Here is a 24,540-nt window from a genome sequence, read left to right as displayed (position 1 = left end):
AGATTAATGTGTCATGATTCCCGGCAATCAGATCACCAGCAACCTATTCCTGGCGTGAGGCCTGGTTTCAATCGTCCTGGTAGATATCGTCATTCTACCTCTGACAGAGGTCAGTCTTAATAAGCAAAGAGAAACACATTACCATGTCTTTGAAGTAGTTATCTTCATCAAGGCCAACATAGACCTCGCCATCTACGGAATCGGAATAAGCAGCTCGGACAATGCCCTCGGTTGAGACCAATAAGCTGCCAAATGTTTGAATGAGCACAAGGTTCGACCAGGACTTTCAATGATACGTGGACGGCATCTAAGGTTCCTAAGATTGCTTTTTTAACGCCGCACTCAGTAATAAGGTTCATTAGACCAGTTTGGGACAGTATGTGTATACTCTTCACAGGTGAGTTCGAATTTCATCTGGACACCTCAGATGTATAGCTGTGACACCACACCACCCCTCTATTAGAACGAATCTTCTCTTATAAGGCACTGTGGTTTCAACGAATTTGTAATGATAGAACATTGATAAGGCGAATTACCAAATATAATGTTAGGTGTTTTTTTACACATATCAGTTCCAAACCATGGTTAATGATTGAAAAAGTTAGGTCTAATGGTGTATTAATTCGGGCTCTTCTTACATATTAAGTTGACATACCGTGATTAAACCGCAATTCAAAATACTGTTCCAAGCAGCGGCACTACCAACCCACTCACACTTGCAAAACTCTTCGCTGCCTCCTCCACTCAGTCCATTCTCTGAAATCAGAGCAGTATTTAAAGCACTGAAATAACAAATGCAAGGTTTACACATCTAACCAATCCTGATGTAATAACGAAAAGGTTAATGCATCATTACGGCCACAAATTTGATTTGATGGATGGATCAAACAAACGCCTCTTCTGTCAGTCTGTGATACACAGAAAATCATTAGCATGCTGCCCTTTGAGTAAAATCTGTGTTACAAGTGTCAAAAGTGTAGCCAGTGCAAACACTAGGCTCCACAGCATGTGTGTAATCAGGAAACATGCGCCCGGTATTTGCTCAGCAGCATGATACGACCAGTTACCCTGTCGTATTAACATGGAGCACACGTATCCTTTCTCACGTTCCTGAAATGACCGTACTTTATCATTGAGTCAAATATGCATTGGATCATGTAGACAGGTCCTAAGAAGCAACATAAGCTGTCGAATTTTAACATGGTCCAATCGCCTCAGCACATACACGACTTTATTATATTGATTTTTATTGATTTACAAAAATATATTTTTAATGTAAATGCAACGAAAATATTGTTAATTTTGTTCATGGGTAATCAACAGGGAGAACATTCTCTAATAAGCCTGAAGATCCGTTGGGCATATCGCAACATTTCTATTCTCATGAAAAAAACACATTTTCCTCAATGTTACTAATGTCTTTGGAACAGCTGGCATTTTGCGCTTAATCCCACTTCGTTGAATTACGAGGATGTATACGTGTAGCTGAAATCAGAGCAAACAAGCCTATGTGCTTGCAGCTAAACAAGCTTGTTAACATTGTGCTATAACATGGTTCATGAAGGTGACTTGTATGGCACATACGTTGAACACTCAAAATGCCAACCCTTAATAGGTGGTTATTACAAAACACGCAGTCGTGCAAGGGTTTCTAAAAGCCTTTTTGTGTGGAATGGAAAAAATCTCTTAATCACATACCAACGTACGCCTCGAAAAGGTTTCAACAAACGTAAAAAGACACATTGGTCCAGTTGTCCTAAAGTGCCAAATCCCGATGTGAAAAAGTAAAATCTGTTCATTGGTTGACTATTAAATGTTTATGGGCATGCCTACCCATTTCGCAAACACCTGATGTCATCGCTGATCTTCATGTATATGACTTTCACTACAGTTTGTATTTTACGTCCAGTAGAATCTGTTTTGTCTAGTAATCGATCATTCACTGAAGTTGAATTTTATACATTTATTTATTTTTGGTCTGTCGCCAAGATACTATCCAAGATAAATATTCCACCCTTGGTATGCTTGCGTATGAATTTGTTCTTTACATGTACATAATACGAGACGTTTAAGAACACCAGGTGTCAAATTTTAACTGTAAATAATCCAGTCAACAACTCAGTCTAGTGACTAATATCATGAGCAATGCAATGCTATTGATCACATTCTCGAGCCTGACTTACCGAGTTGCAAAACACCCGATTTACAAGACTCAGGTTGTTACTAACCTAATTTAGATGTAATATTGATATCAGACTTTCTGATTAACTGAGTGAGTATGCCTTTTTCGCTTTTTTCAGCAATAGTACACCAATATCATGGCAGGCGACACCAGAAATGGGTTTCACACATTGAACCCATGTGGGGACTCAATCCCGGTCTTCGGCGTGACGATCGAACGCATTAACCACTAGACTACCAAACTCCTTTCTCGATTAACTAATTAACTTTAGTTTGAGAACAGAAGCCGTGCACCAAAGCGAAGAGAGTCTTGCTTAACTGGAAACCATGGCTTGTAAATAAACCGGACATGACATGAAACACTGACATCCTGGGTCATTTATATGACGCTTCACAGAAGTCTTGTGAATGTTTTATAGTCGCAGATCAATTGTGAAGGTAGTTTCATTTGGCATGCCATCCATGTGTGATTGGTTGCTAAAAGCGCCAGAGTCTATTAATACAACTGATAAATACATCCAAGCTTTTACAACATAAAAACATTCTAATGTTGTTGTTTTTTCAATCGTACCCCTCATTGTCCTTCCTAGTTTCACCTCCATCAGCTATTGGCAGAAAACTGAAATACTGATTAAGGGGGCATGACAAATCAACTAACTAAACAAGTAGTGTCACGAAAGTCTCGTATGCTGTTTTGTTCACATAATATTAAGTTTGGATGATACTTTAACATACACTTAGCGCTACGATTTTTTTTGTAGAATAGGGCCAATGCGCGTAGAAGTTTATGAGAATCTTTATTCTTTTTATAAACATATGCTTTAACTGAAATACGCATTTATGTATAATATTACGACTCTCTGTCGTTTCAAGTAATGGACATTTTCTAAATTATATCCGAACATGTCAAATTCTATCAGCTTCAGCGAAGAAATGGATATTCGATTATGCATAGCTCATGACATTGTTGCAGTAAATGTTTTGAAAAAGAATCGATACACTTCCGATCTGCTTCAGAGAAAACTGCTAAACTTAATGCACTATATTATGACATAAATCCCTTATGAATACTACAGATATCTTCAAACGCAAATACGCCTTCAATTACATTTACATGTTCCGTTTCTTTGACCCATTCTTTCCACTTGTAATGCGCTCTCTATAACTAAGTCAATCACAAAGAGCAAGCATGATCGACAACAACATCGCCCACATGACACGAGGACGATCGCTGTTGTGGTCACTCCAGCGAGTATTGTTCGACGCTTCACATACAGAAATGACGAGGAAAGTCAATATTAGTATCAGGTCCACTGCACAGCTCGTATCCGGCTCGTCAGTGCATTACTTCACAGTATAGATGAAACACCATTCAGTCTTAATGGGATCACTGAAACTGAAACGTGGGTTCAATGGCGGTTATTTATTTGATGGACATGGTCGTCCTACAAAGCACATACTCCTTGTTTCAGATTCGTATGATTTCCATGACAACTGACCTCAACTTCTGATAGTCACTGTGGTAATATTTTGCTTTTGGACTTACAACCATTCTGTAAATGTTGACGAATGGTGACTTTAGAAACGACTCGAGCTGCCTTTTGAACATGATACGGTAACATATCGGGCATGTTATACATGTCACCATAGTACAAATGATACTTAGGTTTCATCTATATATAACCTTTTCTATTTGGAATATTACTGGACATATCAGCGTTTTGCATACGGCAGACATGGGAATGGGTAAGTTCATGGCACTGGTCGAACATTCACCATACAGATAAATACTAGTAAGCGACAAAATCATTAACAATGAATGGTGTCCAACAACGCCGGAGAAGAACCACTCTCGGTTATCTGTCCATACAGATTCCACTCTCTATATTCCATTCCTTCCACACTAATATTAAGCAGATTTATAAATATTAGTTTCGAATCAGGCCTTTGTGCTTTGTTTGTATATTTTAGTCGTTTGTTTGGGTTATACCGTTATACCATGTTATGAAAGTTTCCATCATGTCTGAAGGCATTGCGAAATACATTCACATACAAGTCACAAATTCTATAGCTGTGGTTATTACAATAATAAAGTGGTCGTGGCAATACATTTTTCACACAAAACACACTAGAATATCGACTAAGTGATTGTAGCCGAAGGTTCAGAGACAACATATTGCATTTTGACGTCATGTTTTTGTCGCCCTGTGAAGAATAACGTCATAATGCTGAAATGCGGTGTACCAGAGCTTGAAGGCATGAGTATGCCCTAAACTGAACTAAACTAAAGCATAGTGACTTAATTAACCACTTTTTAAACGTATACAACGTCGTAGTTTGTTTATGTTTCATTATTGGCGTGTCCGTAATTCAGATCGTCTCCCTGATTATAACAGCTAAACCTTGCCGCTTTTACGCTTTTACTTACCAACGCGAAGATAAAAATGTACATACGTAAAGAGCTAGTTTACCAAAGATAAATATTTAAAATCCCACGCTCTGCTTTGTTTTCAAATTCAATTTGGCGCAGTTACTTTGTACCTTCGATCTATCTTGGAAACACAGATGATTATCTACTAATTTCACACAGCATCCTTTCAGACTCCAGCTCATTCTTTGAAGTGTGATACGGCCGTCGTCATCAGGGCATTCATCAGTTGAAGAGTTAGCCAAGCGAATGATGTCTGTTTGCCCTTCAGTGAAGATTTGTCTACGAAATGTAACAGGTCCAAATACATCTATATTTGTCAGTGTCATCATCCAAAGCCAAGTCTAAAGTCGTTGTATATTGTCCTCCCGGCCTTGACCATTGTAATTGTGACTGACTGGCTCATAAGCAAGTGCCAAAAAGAAAATTGCTTAACTTTGCCTTATCAACCAGAAAACTACTATCCTGTCCATTTTAGTCTTGGTTAAGTGACCTTGGATCTCGCTAATATCGAATGTGATCTGAAATTGCATATGCCATATGTACAAATTGAATTTCTTGAAAACCATCAATATTTTTAGTTGCTATCAACTGGTGACCCGCCTTGGGCAAATTGCAGCCTGGTCGTTCTGTCTTTCACCTACGATGCAGAGTGGTCGGAGTAGGATGGTTATACACATGGCATGGGATGGTTGTGTTCTAATTGCCTTTAATGAACCCTCAGAATTTAAGCTAATCATATCTTTATATACCAACTGAAATATCCATTTCAGATCCAGTAATTTTGAATATATTGAATTTTGAAGTATTCAATGAACGTGCACTTCAATAAACGAAAGTCAAATGTCATGCTGAACGTTATCCAAATGTCACGGATCGATATGAATGTGTACACACGAATGTGCGTTTCCTGAAGGTTTATGGCCACTATTAAAACTTATAACAAAGTGTGCCTTAACGTGTGCGTGTGTGTGTGTGTGTGTGTGTGTGTGTGTGTGTGTGTGTGTGTGCGCGCGCGCGCATTTGATGAATGTGGGTGAGTGAGTGAGTTTAGTTTTGCCTTTAGCAATATTCCAGTAATATGACATCGAGGGACACCAGAAATGGGCTTTCCCATGTGGGAAATGGAACAGAGGTCTTCGGCGTGATGAGCGACGACGCTGTAGCTACTACACTATCCCACTGTATGTGTGTGCATGTGTTAGCTTGCTTTACGTTTAGCATGAATGAGTAATATATCTTCTCGCCTGTTCATTACACACACATACTATTCAATAGTATTATGTCAATAGTTTGAAATTATTTATGAATGAAAAATGATTATATGGGCACTTCCACCTTCTACATAATTTCATTGAAATGAATCAAGCTTGTTTCTTGATCGAGCACGTATGTTAAGCATGGAACATATCATGAGATTCGTCATGTAGATAACTGTTACTTGTCCACACATGCACTGACGCAATGCCTGGCACATGATTGCTATGTTTACTTAGCCAGGGGAGCTGACAGTCCAGGGTCAGTTTCTCACATCGGTACAATGTGTGCAGCCCTCCTGTCCCCATCACGTCGCTGGGTTCATTACGATAACGGTATAGATCACGCTTAACACAGTCTGCTAGACTAATGCTTAGTCTCTGAATATATATATTTTAATAGTAAGCCAATTTAAATTGAAAAGGAGCCCTAGGTAGGCAAGAGATTCAGAGGAAATCTAGACTTGCTGTATTTAAGGCTTCAGCATTGCAGATAGGGCTTGGCAGTAGGGAAAATAATGTGGTTCAGGGACTGTGAGACAAACTAACAGTCTGCATGCAGTCCAACAGTTGTAGAGACTGTCGATCTAATTGGTAAATTAATATGCATACATTATCAATAGACTGAATCGCTCAGAGACTGTGTCCTTGACGTTTCAGTTATTCCGACAATACCATTTATACAAATCTAACATCTTATGTAACATCTGCTTTGAAAAACACTCTGAATGCAAAAAATGTCAGAATATCATTATTTGTCATTGATTTACTGTGAGTAAATGCGATTGCTTGTCTTACTGCTTCGAATGGTGTTCCAGTTATTGCACTGCGTGATAGCCAGGTGCGATAGGAGATACCAAAGTGAGGCAGGTAGTAGACAAATTTCCCACTTTTGTGACACCCACGAGCACCATGGGTACAGTTATGACTAACCAAACAGACATTATCAGGACGAGTCTAGGATTCAAACCAAAGAACCCGTGAACATGGGGTTAGAATTGGTCTTCAGCAAGCCATGCTGGCCGTAAGAGGCGACTGACGGGATCGGGTGGTCAGGCTCGCCGACTTGGTTGACACATGTTGGCATATCCCAATTGCGTAGAACGATGCTCATGCTGTTGATCACTGGGTTGTCTGGTCCATTATTTACAGATAGCCGCCATATAGCTGGAATATTGCTGAGTGTGGCGTAAAACAACTAACCAAACCAAACCCACGATCATTGGTTACAGTCAACTAAACGTCTCTGCATTTCGCCTTTTGGTTCAATATACCACTATAGTTTGGCATGAAATGCATGTAGACCCGTTTTTTTGTAAATATCTCTTCATCCAATGATCCAATCGATCTCAAACTGTGCAAGTGGATGTTTTGTCAGACAACCTAATCACATTGTAAATCACCGATTTTATGCATTTGTATTAAAGAATCTGTCTATTTAACTGTCAACAAAATAAACAGCAGAACGCAGACGGCTTGCAGAGGGAGGGAGCCAATGACCTGTAACAGCGGCAGTGTTGGGTCATAAAGGTCAACGTTCGTCAATGTAGATCAGCTATGCACGTGACAGGTATGAAGAGGTGTCACAGGTCGTCAATAGGGTAAGGTGGGTGCCAACTGTTAACCATCATACGGAGTTTGTTTCTCTGAGTTGTTCAACATTAACCACAAAACCAATTAGTGAGAATTATTCTGTAGGTTAAAATCTTTAAATTTGTAATGTTAATGTCATATTTTGTTTATGCAGTACCTAAGTGGAAATGCATTTAAAGAACACAGAAAGTATATTTACACTAAATCATTAATCGGACCACCTATGGTTAGAACTCAACAACTGTTAAAGGCCCGTTCCCTCGGACACAAGCGCACACAATCATGCACACTCATTGAAGAAAAGATAGAATGAAGACAAAAGTGTTATGTTTTGATGTCGTTCACATTCCAAATTAAGCAATGCATTTCTAATAGCTTTAAGCATATAGATAGTTAATATTTATATTTTCATGATAATTTTATGTAAAATGAGTGTTTCATGTTACACTATAAGTCGTTGGAATTAGTCAGTGCTGTCATTGTTAAAAGAAGTTATATTTCTTTGAGCATATCTGGCTGGATACTATTATTATCTGTAAATATAATAACAGAATTAAACATCATCAAGTTCACTCCATTTTTCCACAGAGGAGTCATCAGTGTCCAGACGAATGACAACTGGATTAACTGTTTGCTCCTTCAAGCCATCTTTGAGCCAGTACTCTTTCTCCACCTACTTGACATGTTCAATACATGCATGCCAGCGTGCAATATCAATGTCACATATAGCAGTGTTGACAATGTGCTTGACATCATTCAACTTGAATGATTGATTTTTCAAGGGCCACTGTACTTTTAAGGTCTCCCCAGATAAGTTCGATTGGGTTGAGATCACAGTGGTACGGTGGTAATCTCAAGACCTTATGGCCGTGTTGGCGTAGCATGTTGTCAATGTTATATGTGGGTGGAGGTTTGTTAGGTTTAATCAAAGAGTACAACTGTGGTTTAGTGGCCTTAATTGAAAATTTATATTGTTATTTGTTAGCCATTGCTGCATATCTGACTTCTTTGTATTGGAAGTTTGGCACCTATTATGTGGATCTCGAACACTGTGATAGGGAGCATTGTCATTTCTAGCAAATAGCCGGCGAATGACATCTCTGATGACCCTGATGTCAAAAGAATCTAACTTTGGATGCCTACCTTTTTGTACAAGGTTTTGTTTATTGGTTGTTGGTTTATTTTTCACAATTTTTAGCACGATGTTCTTTTTCATGCCAAGAGCAAAAGTTGTACGTTTCATGTAATCCGACACCTTATAAATCGGTTTGCTACGTTTGCTCTCTTTTTAAAAAACCCCAACACATTTCTAATTAAACGTTTAGCATCATCTGAATAAGCTTTCATGATGTCAGCTAGAAGTAGTCAATGTGAATGATCCAAACGGTCTATCACTGTGCAGTGCACAGGTAACTATCATGAACTGCACGTGCATTTACCTTTATGACCCAACACTGCCGCTGTTACAGGTCATTGGCTCCCTCCCTCTGCAAGCCGTCTGCGTTCTGCTGTTTATTTTGTTGACAGTTACATAGACAGATTCTTTAATACAAATGCATAAAATCGGTGATTTACAATGTGATTAGGTTGTCTGACAAAACATCCACTTGCACAGTTTGAGATCGATTGGATCATTGGATGAAAAGATATTTACAAAAAACGGATCCACATGCATTTCATGCCAAACTATAGGTCTATTGCTGTTATGTTTCAAGTAATACATTAACTGTATCGTATTCTTTTAACGGGGTAGAGGCATACTGAGTGACTTATGTCTAACGTCAAGAAAAATCAGATAGTAAACGCTTTAACGATAAAATTCGAAAGGATGTGCATATGTGATCTTTCCACGAGCTATCAGCTTCAGGCTTCCACAACATAGAATTTATTGGTAAAAGAAGATTCACGCGCTAACGTCTCCAAGAGTCTCACGTAAAACTGTTGTCACATACCAATCCTTTCACTGTCTAAAAATTGCCTGGACAAGAAGAGGTATTTTTTCCCACTTCCGAATTGTCGTTTATCTCAGGACAATTAGCATAGGATTCTAATGGCTGCTCTTCCGGTACGTTTCCCCGTGTCCATCACCCGAGACAATCTGCCGTTGATCCGCTCTTAAGATACCTACAAAAACATTCAAATTGCTTGCATATAAAAGCAGGGCTTTATTTACAGACATAATTAGCGACAATTTCCGCGCTTTTGATGTATTTGTTGTGTGTCGAAATACACACCACAGGAGATCAAATGGCTCAGACAAGCAAGATCCCAATCTTTACTGCTTCCACTGTGTCTATGGGTAACAAATCTATGGTCTTTCAGCAACAATTTAGCCTTCTCCAAAGAGACTCCTCATTGTAACGGGCCGTCTTCCATATACGTGTTTTCACTAGTTTAAATGTATTTGGAAACAAAATTGGTTATTCATCGACATTTTGTCTTTGGGCATTGCCTTGTTTAGTCAAACACCACGAAGTATTCACCGTGTCATATTCATCATATGACAGAAGCCTCTTCATTGTGCAATTGAGCTAGTTATAACTAATTTATTGTCATTTGTTCCGTGTACTTGAGACAGACAGTCGTCAAATCTCCGAGATGACAATGGACATGGCTGACGTTTGCAATATGATTTACTCGAGTATTATGTATAGAATTATTCCAAATCTCCTCAGTACATCCTATCTATTAAACTATTAAAATCATCTCTGCACCATAAACTAAGTGATTGCACTATTTACTACTCACTCGCTTCTGTTTATTCCAACGTCGTGCGTATATCACAGCGTTATCCATGTATACGTACATACCTCCAATTCCCAATGTCGCAACTGGCATTGGCGTATTGGAAAGAGAACGTATGCAGTGTCTAGTGTCCACACCTTGTACATGTAGATCTACGAATCTCCAACCACATGGGGAATACATCTTGCAACTAAAATTAGGATTGGGTGTTAACAACAGCTGGTGCCTGATATTGAAAGACAAGTATTGAAAGACAGGGATTAGAGAAGGTAACTTTCAATGTCACCTGCTAGAAAATATTTTGCATCCGTCAACTGTAAACTATTTTCTTGTGATTACAATGTCGATTTAGAGTGGATACAGCTGTTGTTATTGCTGTCGACAAAGATTTGATTCCCATAGTCATTCGCTCTAGACATGTATATTTTTTGTTTCTGTATATTTATTTGCAGGTGAAAAAATATTCCATGTGGCAATTGCATCACAGCATTTATTCCAATTCCACATGGATGTGAGAAATTCCAATTAACGAACAACATGGGTTTGCACTTTTCAGCCATGCGAGGTCGTGTTATCAACGAAATGTTAATCTGGAATGTGCTAATGGCGATTGATGGTTTTGGCCATTAGATTAATCGGCAATGTTCAACCTTTTAAAATATCTTGAGTAAATTGTCATCTCCTAAATTGACAAAGGTTTCACGATATGTATTAATAAATTCATAGAGATAATACATCGGATTAATTATTAAAGTTGCAGTTGTCACAAAATGCGGATTCGTGTTGAATATCAAATATCACCAAAGTCATAAACACGTTTGTAATTTTATTGAACTATATCAACACAATACAATGATGATTAATGACATATATCGACCTGTTACAGATATAACGCAGGAACATCAACAAGAGTAAATGACAGTCCACGCACAAACAACAAAATACTTTTACACTGCGCATATGGTGATCAATTCTTCACTACAAAAATATCCGCACTCTGTTTTCAAATATAGAGCATGTTATCAAACGTCTTCGTGGAAATCACGTCTCCGTCTTAGCACAGTGTCAACGTAAACATGAGGATGCCAAATCCAGGAAAATATGTCTATTTACAAATGCATCCACCTATATGGAAAAGGATATTATCAAAATATACTGATAACATATATTGTTAATATTAATAACGTCAAAGTGGTATTCCGATACACACAATCTTTTTTTTTAATGAAAAGGAGCCAAAGGTTTAACTTTGATTTCACTATCAACGGAATGAAGTTTGTATGTCAACAGATTAAAATACCTCATGATGTTTTATGTTTCATAGGTCAGTATTTGCTGAGGGGACAAGACTGGTGAGTCTTCCAAATCTGGAACTTGTACTGAATGTTGATTGTCTTCTTGGCGAAGATTTCTTCACCTTCCTCCTGATGTAGCAAACGGCCATATTGAAACGGTTTCGAAAGTTCTGGCTGAATATGCTGTAGAGTATAGGATTTGCAGCTGAGTTGACGTAGGCGATTATCACCACGAACACTTGGAATGTCCAGTTGTCCTCAAAATGCCTGGCATTGAAGGTATGATAAAACAGAAGAACCTGGTTAGGCGAGTAGCTGATGAAGTAGACGATAACACTCATGATCAGCATCTTAACAACACCCTTACGAGCCTGCAGGGCCTCAGAAGAGCGTTCCTTTGCCGTTCCGTTTTCGTCAAGAACTGTCAATCGACGGTGCAGCTTTTCAGATCCGAGGAACAGCTGTTTAGACACAATAGCGTATAAAATACACTGGAGGACCAACGGCATGACGTAGAAGAGACCAAACTCACTGTATTTGAAGACCATGATGTAGAAGTTATGGTGGACTGGGAAGTCCAGCATACAGTATTCGGTGGTACGCTGAGGATGGCCTCGCTTGACAGTGTTAAACAGGAGGGTAGGGGAACCACAGAGGATGGAGAACGGCCAGATGAATCCCACAACACAAGCTATCCGGCGTCGATTACACAAGATGTGCGCTTTGATTGGATGTATAATTCCAATAAATCTGAAAATTGAAATATCATATGATATCATATCATATAACAATAATCATTTAAAGAGAACATCAAATAATTAGAATGAATTATGCAAATGGTTTTAAATCAGGGGAAATAATTCGAGAATATTTAATTCTATAAGTTTCTGTAATAATTCTAGTAGCTGGACTTGTTCTGTGTAATGAGTATCTTGATAAGTGAATAATGTGTCCTACCGTTGTCAGCAATATTATAGCTATATCAAGTCGTTTTGTAGTAATCGTGTGTAGACCACATAGATCAGTGGTAGACAGCAAGGTCACACTCGTTCCTCATGTCTTCTTAATTATGATTACAGAATGGATTTTTATAAACGATGATTAATCATGTTTGTCCATGAAGAATAGTGTGTCATGCAACCCTAGTGCAACATCATTTTGACTGAGTGATGAGTGAGTGAGCGTCTGAGTAGGTATGGTATAGCAATATTCCAGTCATATCACTATGGGGGGATCATAGAAATGTGCCTCACACATGCTAGCTCTTTGGCGTGACGATCTAGCGTCTTAAGCAAGAGGCAACACCATCGCCCCAATTATGATTGAATTGGCATACAACCGTGATGAAAATCATATTATGGTTATTGAACAGTATTTGTATTACTTGTTGGCTAAATTACATCTGTGGTGGGAATTTACAGATCGCTAATAACCATATCTCTGTCTGTGACAGCAGGGGGCGGCTAATAAGCGAGATACTGGCACATGATAAATCGAATGAACAAGGTGGCTTCCCTGCTCCAGATATTTTAAACATCGGAATATTCACTAGAATGAATGGCAATGTCCGGTTAGTGTTTCCTTGAGGAAATCGAACATCCTAAAGAAAAATACTAATGATTGATGTTGTTCAAGCGAGAATGATTTGCATTGACTTCAGTGGTGATATCAGTATGGTTGCGTTTAGGCATGGGATGAGTATACATGTAAAATTCCACTTGACCTTGAAAACAGGCATAGTGGGTCAACCCAGGGGAATTTGAGTAAATTGCCTACAGCATTAGACGGTTCGTGATGTTGCTGACCCGATTTCTTCGGTTAAATCTCTTTCTAATACCTTGTTTAATCGTTTTGTGGGGGAATTAACTAAATTCTGTGCGGGTGATATCAATCAAGACAAATATTGAAAATTTTGTACCATTGAACTTGCTTACCTTTATTTGGTCATTTGCAATATTATCTCATTTTGGGGTGTACAATTTTATTGGCTGTTGAAAATAACACGTATTTTTGCGTCTTCATGTCTGGTGTAGCACATCGGTAATGCATTGAATATTCGTCAGTATACATGAGATCAAATCGGAGTTGGTTCGATTTTGATTTATTCAATAAGGAGACTATCTGATTTCCTCGCACATCTCCGTTATACCATGATATATTTAACGATTTTATGTGTGTACATTATCCTACATAGCTGTCAAGATCAGGTGGTACTCTCACCAGTTTTCACTCATTCTTGGATAAATGTGGTTGTATAACCTAATTTCATGGACACTAAATCACAATTACTGACGCAAATTGTGATGAACTACTTGCAAAACCCATTGCTATGTATATCATCTGTCTCGACGGATAAATCCCTCTTGGATTACTGTTTAAAATATGACTTCCCTTTAATCAGGTTTCACAAGTATTATTCGATAAGTGCCCAAGTCATGCATTGGAGCGGATCCACATATTTGACCTCAATGCGAGCTCACTGTTAGCTGAAACCTCACATGATCTTGTCCTCATGTTTATTGAATTATGCTAGATCGATTTACTCCCACTTCTTATTGGTTCTTTTTTTTTTTTTATGGTCCACATACGTCGTGTGTGCCTGATAAGTCCTATTCTGTTATGGGAAAACAAAGGGAAGCTGTTTTTATTTGATCTTTACGCCTCTCAGCATCTGCAATCTAATTCAGAAGGACATGGCATTACCATGTGTGATATAAATGGGCTCACGAAAGTTTCTTTGTGTGTCTGGCTGTTTCCATAACAGAATAATATCTCATGAATTAAAGAAAATTGCCTTATCAGGAATGACCTATGAGCCTTTCTTATCAAATGATATTCAATTATTCGCATTTATGACGTTGATTCTAATATATAAGATGGTTCGTTCCAGTGATTCAACTAATGTGGTCAACGTTTGAACAAAGTGCACTTTCCTCAGTCGGCAAAGATGACGTTTTGGGGTAATGAATATATGACGACTGGAATAAAATACGATTTTTTACAAAACATTTTAACCTAATGTTTCAACGTTTTACTAACAAAAACAAGTAAGTCAAAGGTCTTCTGTTCACCCAAAGTAGGTTTTGAACACTCTCAGAGAGTTTGAGAGACATATGTGGTTATATATACGAACTAATTCACAGTGTTTCATAAACGCAAATCTGCGATACCGTCAGAATCGTGCAATCGACTCTGCTTTAGTAGATTATTGTTCTTATGGAAAGGGTTTTGTCGGTCATGAATTATTTGATGCTGATCAAAGAACGCCAGTATGCAACAAAACAAAAAAACCAACAAAGAAACAATAAAGTTCGTATGTAAAGGCAAAGAAGATCGAAGAACAACACCCAACCAACGTAAAGACATAAGGCATATAAGAACAGAATAGATAGAGTGAAACAAATACGGTTGCTATTGCTATCGTCTTCTGAATAAGCTGTTTTCCGGAAATTACAAGAGTGAGCGAGTGAAAGGATGTTATTAACGCCGCTTCTGAACAGTATGCTAGCTATTCCTAGATCATAGTTGGATAAAACCTCCAAGCATTGTGGGCCTTAGACGTTGTCTGCTTTGCTGAAACCTATAAGTACAGACACTGTGCTGACATAATACAGAAACAAAATAAACATAATTAGGGCGAACCGGGAGTTGTGCCCACGGTCATGGGTTTCTGGCGTGCCGAAGGGAAATTACTACTGAAAAGAAACCTGAGTAGGTTTTTTCTTAAGAAATATGACTTACAATCAGCGTTACCATTGACTCATAGCTGAGATACGTTCACATGGGAACCTTCACTTACTATTCCAGGCATCCGACGTCCACAAATGACGGTATTTTATACCTGGAATGTTATACATGCATACTTTTGCCATCGTATTCAGAAAGCGTGAGTGTGCTGTCAGCTTCTGGCTTTCTTGGTTGTCTCAGTAACAAATTAATGGACCGTTGATGAATGCGGCGTAAACATCTTCAAGTTAATAAATATTTTCATAGACAAATGTTCCCATATTCCGAATGCCATTATTACCAAAACTGCATAGCTGCCCTTAACACGATTTCAGTATTTGAGATCAGTAAACACATGGTCATTGTGGACACATGGTCCTCTGCTCTTGTTTGTAAAATAAAAGTTATTATGATGAGGTGCCCAATTTCTGAGATGTTGGCAATTATCTGAATTCACATTATTTCATTTGGTAGCCCGGGAAACGAGCAAGCAATTCCACCATTTCAAACAATTTGCATGTCAATCTTTAGTGTCGATGTTCCACTAGTTCCAGACGGTACAAGGATTAGTTATTTTTCTCATGGCATAACTAATGTTCCTTTGAGAAAATGAGCAAGCTAAATCAACACTCTTAATCGATGCGTGCTGATATTCAGCATCTAGCACAACCCGCAAATCTCTTCTTTAAATTTACGTTTCCAGACACTAAACCCCCTAAAACATTTCTAACTTAATGGGCATTATATGTCATTCTAGAGAACCATGGCATTCAGTATCTGCCATGGGATAATAAAAGCGTCTACACAAATTCTTCGAGACATTTGTTGCTTTCCAGTAAGTTTATAACAGTTCCACAATTACAAGAGACAAATAATCAATATGGAAAGTTGTAACGTTTCTCATATCAGCACTGATATACTTTTCTAACTGCACCAATAACATATGAACAAGAATAAGTACACAATAAAAGCGAGCGCAAGAGGAATTACCAGCGATGCTGTGAACACTCCCCGAAGAATCAGCAACACCATGTCGAAGATTCGCGGATGTATTGCGCAGACTGCTTTAATCTTTGGAAGCATACATCAACTCTCAGGTTCCATCCTGCCTCTCTTAGCCATAGAAGTTTCAGTAATTGGAACACCTTCAGCAGCGTGTTATTCATGAGGTATTAGATGGACCTACCGTCCTGACGCTCTTAACCATAGAAGAACTTTCCGTAATTGGAACACCTTCAAAAGCGTGTTATTATTTATGTAATAGTTGGATCCACCGTCCGTTATTAATGTACTCGCAATAAGACCCTTCCAATTGTCTGTCTTCATCCTCTAGACCCTCTTTATTTCCCTACCTATCCGTTGCTCTGATCGCCCTCTACTTCACCATATAAAGGATAACGAGCGTCTCAAGGGACCAATATCTTAGCAGATCAATAAGCCGTCTTGACGGACGAAATAATTAACTGGGAAAGAATATCGTCATGGTTCGTATTTTCAGACAGGGGATGTAGTTGCTGACCAACACGTTCAGAATACCAATAGGCCACTTCACTTCACTGTCGCCGCACAATAAAAGGAACTGGCTCAGTCTGGCTGCATCCGGAAAGAGGACTTCAGGTCAAATCGATCGTAAACAATATAAACAAGATGGAATATAAACAACCTCATTGCTGACCTTCTTGGTCCTCCAAGTTTAGCAGAAATGTACACACAAATCTTTTGACATGCTTTTAGGAGAGGAATAAAACCTCGATTCCTGAACTTTTTTACTACATTGTATTTAGCTGTAGAGAAATCTTTGCCCTTTGGAAATGAACAGGCCGTCCTGACAGAAAGTGCCTTCAGTATCCGCTCTTTTGGTTTACCAAATTTTCCCTCTGGATCGTCATAGGTTTCCTTCCAACTTCGGCTGACGCGCCGCCCTTGATAGAAGCTGCTTCGTTAACACGTCGTGCACTCACACCAAACCTCAAACAGTGTTTAAGAAACCTTGCATTTCATTTGTTTTAAATAACATTTGTGATCAGAATAAAGTATGATACAGGAATACCACAACTCAAGATAATTTCAAGGACACTTGAATGTGTAGAATAGCGAAACCACAATCCGCTCTAACCCTTACTTAAATAAAACACCATACTTTCAGGTATGGTATATGAAGGGCAATTCCTTAATCACTTGACGAAGTTTTTTACCGAACGAACCTATGCCTAATCATGAATCTGTCACCTCCATCTCCTTAACAGCAGCAAGATTTAAACTATCAAGTTTCACGTCCAGGAATGATATATAGCAAATAAAAGGTTTATTGTTTTCTTTGAAATTTATTATCACATTCAGGTAGTTTATGATCGGTTACAAGAATAAAAATCGACTTTGATACAAGTGATTATTCTTTTATTTGACAGTCATAACCTAGGGACAAATAATTGTATTTAATCCTGACCCGAACCGATGCAATGATTACTCAGTGATATTGCTTTGTATTGGTATGTGTTAATATGGGATGCTTGTGACTGGTTGTCTTGACCTTTTTGTGACACTAATGTACCAAATGTCAGAATAATAGCTTGAACTGATGCAGTGTTGTGATGAGGATGCTCAGTTCGAGAATAGGTGTGTGTGTTTTATGAGCGAGTGAGTTTAGTGTTATGCCGCACTCAGCAATAGTTCAGCAATATTGCGGCGGTCATTGAATAATCGAGCCTAGACCAGACAATCCAGTGATCAACATCATGAGCATCGATCTACGCAATTGGGATACGATGATATGTGTCAACCAAGTCAGCGGGACTGTGTGTTTTATGGGAACCTGTAGTGGCAATGCACAGCACTAGTTCACGCTTATTTAATTGTATCTTGCAATCAGCATTTTCAATTGCCTATTTAACATCTAGAATTCCTAGCCTTATATACAGGTTCTAAATGTTTGGATGTAAAATTGAATCCATTAAAAATGTTACTTCATCCGTTAATGCTACTGTTATACGTTTGGATGGAGGTGAGTACACTCCACTACATTTGCTATACTTGTAGTCAATTAGAAGTGATTCAGAACTGAATTGACCGCCTCCGTGGTGTAGTGGTTAGAGCGTCCGTCCGGAGAGCGTAAAGTCGCGGGTACGATCCCCGACCATGGCCATGGGAAACGTAATTGGGTAACAGACATAAAACAGTTTATTATCATCTATCGGCTTCGGCAATGCCTGGCATGAACAATTTGTAGAATCTCATTCTCACTTTGTCTGTACAGTTAAACAAAGACCTAAAGATATATTCCTTCAAAATTGGTTAACTAGTCTCTCATTATCTAATAAATGTTTTTACTACAAAATGATAAAAGATTCCATATATGCAGAACATTATCTTTCAGTCTTGACCATAAGGAAATATAAATCTTCATTGGCGAGATTCCGCTGCTCCGCGCATTATTTATATGTTGAAACTGGGAGATACCAAGGTATTGAGAAAGAAAGTAGAATCTGCCAAATGTGCAACTTACACGAGGTCGAAGATGAGTTTCACTTCTTATGTGTTTGCCCAGCATACTTAGCGTTAAGAAATAGATATATAAAGAAATATTATTATGTACATCCTGAAATGCATAAGTTTATATCATTGATGAATAATTCCAGTAAAACACATATAGAAAGATTGTCCATATATATCCATAAAGCTTTTATTCTCCGAAAGAATGCTCTACTACCCGCACATGATTAAACAATGTACTACAGGCCTGTGGCCTTTCAGTATGAAATAAAGATTGATTGAGATCCCCGACCGCGTCATACCAAAAAGACGTTAAAATATGGTACTTGTTGGTCCCTGCCTGGCGCTCGGCATTTATGGGTACAACAAGGACTGGTCGGCTCGGAGTCAGTATAATGTGTCTGAGTGGGGTATTCATGCTTCACTGCGGCATGGTATCTCAGTGGGCTAGCACTATAAAACCAGCTTAAGTCTGGGCTAGTACAAGCAGTCACACATACACATACACATACACATGCATGCACGTCATCATATGAGCGAAATATTCTCCCATATAAACCCAATTTCACCTCACCTCACCTCAGAACTGAATTATAACGAACGGAAGAACTGCGATATCCTGATATCGAGAGGCACCAGTGTTATATATTTCTTTATGTCTTACGCTTGTTTATAATTGCATGATCACGGTCTTCTGGTTAATTGGGATACAAATTACCGCAACACACTATCAAATGACAAATCATGTTTTCGACGTCAGCTTGTGAAATGATGAACATCAATTATAGCAATAATTGGAAAATATGGTATAATCATGCATAGTAACCATTAGTTAGTGTAATTATTGTCTCGTGTGTATGTGTAATCCATACACGTTCTATTATAATGAACATATACCCTATTATCATGATAATCGTGTTTGTATTACGACAAGCTGTCAAATGGCAAATTAGATAATTGACCTTAGCCGGAGGGACCAAATGGCGAGACCTGATCCTAATTCATTCTCATGTTGTCTAACCGATTGGATTGGATGTCAAACATGTCAGTGATTAACGATGGCGAGGCATTTTTCATTTTCCTCAGTCATTATAAATAACCACATTAGTAATTCAATAATGATGCAGCATAACCATATAACGAATGACTCATCTCTGAATGCATCAAATGAAAACGTTATTATGAAAATGTCATATTCAGGTTAGGTACATCAGTGGAATGAAGTACTCGCCTAGTGTAGACAAACAGTGCCTGTGAATGCTTGAAGTCTTTACTCAGTGCAACAAATCCCTCTAAGGCCACCTTTGCTTATATGTCAATGTGAGTTAAACATAAACACATCAACTCACTCAGTCAATTTCTCTTTATATCATATATGAAACCAGTAGGGACTATCAAGGCATGTATATACAACAGGCACATATACTGAGGGAAACAAATAAGGGAACACCACTTCATTGCGGTGTTCCTTTGTTTATTCTTAGATTTCATTCCACAGCACTATTCAAAGCTGATGATGAAAACTAGAAAATATTAAAGGAACACCTGGATTTTCTTGTGCTCCCTTATTTGTTTCTCTCAATATATATATATATATATATATATATGAATAAATATAAAAATATATAAATATAGGCTTTGTTACATCTTGTCATGAGTGAGTGAGTGAGTTAAGATTTACAGTCACATCGGCAATATTTCAGCCATATCGTTACTAACCAAGTTCACCATAAATACTTGTAAATAATTAAAACCTGTCATCGAAGGACAAGGACAGTAAAACCAACTAGAATATCACTGTATCAAGGAATTAAACTAGCATCTCTCTCTAAAACTGAAATTCAAATTAGCACAATACAATATAAAAATGGGCTATAGATCGCCAGCAACTGAAGGTAGAACACCATACCAGGGACCATAGGGACTTACAGTGCCTTTGATATCTGCATGGACCCTAGTTGGATTTACACCATCCCTTCAGCCGCTGGCGATTGTAGGAAAACTTTAACCGAAATTTAAAAGAACAGAAATACTATGTTTAAAAATCTGGTAAGTTTAAATTTTACTTTGAAAGTTTGGGGACTTACGTACCCTCTCAGGAGGACAATCATTTTAGGATACTTTAACCCCCTTTGCGGGTACAGCCACTAACAATCGTAGTTGCTAATTTATTCTACAATGTTTAAAATACCATTGATCTCTTTACAAAACTTATGATTCAAAATGTATCTAATAATTCTCTTTCCTTTAAAAAATTAATTATTAAGTGATAATGAGCATTATAAAAACATCCTTAATTGATTTGACATGGAAATATATATCCCTTGTGACGGAAAAATCAATACAGTCAAGCCATCTTGTCATGACCGACTTCCCATCATTAACATCCTATCCTGAGGTGTAAATTTACGTTTTTTCGTTAATTCAAACAAGCTGAAAGAAGTAATAGTTTCTGGGTAAACATTCAACTGGAAACCAGCTTAAAACATTGTTAGTACATTTAGAATATTTCAATACAATATTTCTCTACACGCTACAGGCTGGTTTCATGTTCTATTAGAATATGGCAGAAACTTTATTAGACAAGGAAACTACCACATTGTTAAAATATGTGAATTAATATCATTACAACAATTATACTGTGAATGAGAACACAATTACGGTGTTGATATTAACAGTTTGGAGGGAGGGATCAGTAGTTCATCAATTCACACCATTCATCAAGAATGAAATCAGCACATCAAACTCCCGTTACATCTTCAACATGTCACACTTGTCAGTCAATATCCAGCATGCTCACCATGGACATCAATACCAATAGAAGATCTGAGACGTCTGATCACAAGAAACGGGAGAAATGAAGCATGTGGCACCCTTTCATCTGTTCGAAGGCGAACTGGTCGTGCTCTTACTTGTGGGTCAAGGTGATCCCACAAGGATTTTATGGGTGATACGTCTTGTGAAAGAGCTGGCGGGGATAGGATGTTACGTTATTGACGTGCATGAGATATCCGTATTTGTATTGGGCCTTACTATTTTTCAGAAGCAGAGTCCGTTTTTTGTGTTGCCAGAACGGAAGCGGGAATAAATTGCTCAATGTTAAACTGTTCAGTGTTATTTCCTGCAAAAGTCATCAGATCTGTTTGATCTGGTCCTGATGTCACCCCAAAACAAAATACCCCCAACCTCAAAATGTTCGACGTCTTTAACTCAACAAATGGCGTACGTTCTGCGTGGCAGTTACTCTTTCTCTCTGAAAAGCTGGAATCTTAATTCGCCTGTGATTCTTTGTCAGTTTCCACTTGACAAGTCGACATTTTGGAGCTGATCAATGTCGTCAACATCGTAGTTATCTGTAAGCTCTGGTACAGTAAGGACATTGGCCAAACTCACTCCAAACTGAAGTTCCGCTGAAATAGGTACTCGAGCATGTACATCCCATAGCAAAGTGTTTGGGCGATTGATTCTCAACACTTTTGTCACAATATTGGACTCAAAGTGTCAACTTTTCAGTAGAGTCAGGTTTCTTTTACTGGTCTGTTTAATGCTGGTGTTCGCTTTTAATTCACAGAATTATCGATTATGATCATCGCGAATGACATTAAACTATACACAACACAATAAATCCAACCAACTCCTAGAATGGTCATCTTTATACAACCTGTAATTCACCATGCTCACTGATACTTTTGTGGGCTATGCACGTTTATTGAGACTGCAGCGTCTCTATACACCAAGTCATTTACTATGGCTACTTATTCCCCTTTGGCATATATTCACTATGTTTGTTTTAAATATGGAGTCGCTATATACCAACCACACTCATTCATCTCTTGAAGATTCACAACGTTTGTTGAGAAATTAACAAACCTCTACTCTGACACATAGACAAACTCATCCACTGGTATATGTTTAGTGTTATACAGCTAAAGGCACCGGACCAATTTGTCTCTTTTGGACGATATCCAACTGTCCAATTTCATTAGCAGTATTCGTTTGGAAAAATCGTTACGGACTTGACCCGATTCATCAAGCAAACATTCCCCTAATCTACGGGTATGGAAATGTCCTTGAATGATTTGAATAATGACTTATAGAACGAGATCTGGTTGAACTCATTATTGATGACTGAATTCTTAACTCTGATCCCACTGTGAAACATACTCAAAAAGGGAGGTCGAGGTCAAAAACACAATAAAATCAATGTTTTCAGCTGTCATTAAATTCATCATATGCCATACCTCGAAACATAATCAGTATTCATAAAAAGACAGCTGGAGTCGGATGTCTCATATTACCACAATGTGCAATTAAAAGGATTTCGTAAATTATTTTTAAAAGGACGAAAACAAATCAACAAATGAAATATGGTAATAAAAGTGTATTTTTTATGTTGAATAATGCATTTGGATCATCAATTAAATGTGAAAATAGTGAAAGGTAAAAGAAGAGGTATCAGGGTGTTTTTAAACGTACTGCATTATACTATATTGATGTACATTCAGATCTTCTTTGATCTTATTGCCTTCTTAAAAACATATATATGGTTAAGCTTATACGATTTCTTACAAGCGTGTAGGTCTGTTGTCAGTATCTTTAAATAGTTTTGTTTGCAAATTGTCTACACAAGCATATTTCCTGTGAATTATTTTTACGAAGTTTATAAAACAGCATCCTATCGATAAGTGTGTTTTGTTTTGTTTGTTTTTGTTTCTTTGGTTGTTGTTGTTGTTCTTCTTCTTCTTGTTTTTTGGGTCGTTCACCAGGGAAACGTACTTGGAATTATATGTCTTGTATAAATGTTCTGATTCAGGAACATTGTCCCATTCAAAGAACAAGCGTAATGTTGATAATTATGCAAAATGTTTGGTGCAATTACGCTACAGCACAAATGTCTTTGCAAGTAGCTTGGCTTATGAACGTTTTATTATTCATGGTCTCTTCAAAAGGAAATTGGGCTTAACTCCCAAACGAATATTCAATTTTTGCATTATTTCACTACTCTGTTTTCTCCGTATGACATATTACATCAAAATGAAGAGACACAAATTGAATTATGATTTCACGTTATCTCCTTCCGCCATCTTTGATTGCAAGTAATTAAGTGTCAGAATCAGAAGACTACGACCTCAATCTGCGATCGCAGGGACACAGTTTGCATACAAATTGTTCTTCATCCTACAGCACTGGAACGTGATGAAATATCAGCTAAAACGCCTGCCTCTTAAATTCAGTATTTATGCATTTGTTTGATAACAGATGGATATTGTCTTGACATCAGTAATACTGTAAATCATTACAGGAAGCTGGACACGTTTCATTGGTGTGGTTTAAGAAAACAGGAAGTGTTTTGAGTATATCGCTACTTCCGTCATTCATTTCACTGTCTATGATGGCATTGCCATTTGGCGAAAGCAAATTGATAGTATTGAGTTCCAACTCCAGTCCAATCATGTTTAACAAAATGTCACCAAAAGATCAGAGAAAAGAAGGATAATTTATTGACGAAATCAAAACAACATATCCAGTAATTCTGAAGAACACTGTTCGCTAGTACTTCTTCATTGAGGTTTGGTTTCTCATCTTACAACACAAAGAGTATTTTGTGGTTTTGTATTGAACTTCATCTTAAAGGTGTCGTTGTTGTTTATAATTATTTCCTGTGCCCGCGGGGATTCACAAAAGAAATTTCAGTACGTGCAGATATTTTCCTCACAAAATTGATTGAATGTTAGGAACGGACAGACTAGAAAATTCAATGTTTTATGGCGCTTTGTTTCTTACATTAATTTCTCTAATATAAAAGCGACAAACCCCTAAAACATAC

General features: G+C 37.9%; 1 protein-coding gene and 1 long non-coding RNA gene across 2 annotated transcripts in view; one reads left to right on the top strand and one right to left on the bottom strand.

The window, feature by feature from the left end:
- The first annotated feature begins 891 nt into the window (after positions 1–891).
- Positions 892–20,267, top strand: LOC124291849. Its single transcript, XR_006902294.1, has 4 exons — positions 892–902; positions 1,088–1,092; positions 4,153–4,158; positions 20,130–20,267. It is a non-coding gene; the product is annotated as an uncharacterized LOC124291849 (long non-coding RNA).
- The window catches only part of LOC124291848 (neuropeptide receptor 15-like), a 33,813-nt gene continuing 20,289 nt past the window's right edge, over positions 11,017–24,540 (bottom strand). The window contains exon 3 of the mRNA XM_046728919.1: positions 11,017–12,248. Within this exon, the coding sequence (XP_046584875.1) occupies positions 11,522–12,248 (727 nt within the window). The 3' untranslated portion in view covers positions 11,017–11,521. The remainder of the gene's footprint in view (positions 12,249–24,540) is intronic.

The sequence above is a fragment of the Haliotis rubra genome, unplaced genomic scaffold, assembly GCF_003918875.1.
Source record: "Haliotis rubra isolate DU_JTF1 unplaced genomic scaffold, ASM391887v1 Scf50, whole genome shotgun sequence".
Lineage (NCBI taxonomy): Eukaryota > Metazoa > Mollusca > Gastropoda > Lepetellida > Haliotidae > Haliotis > Haliotis rubra.
This window is presented reverse-complemented; position numbering and strand designations above follow the sequence as displayed.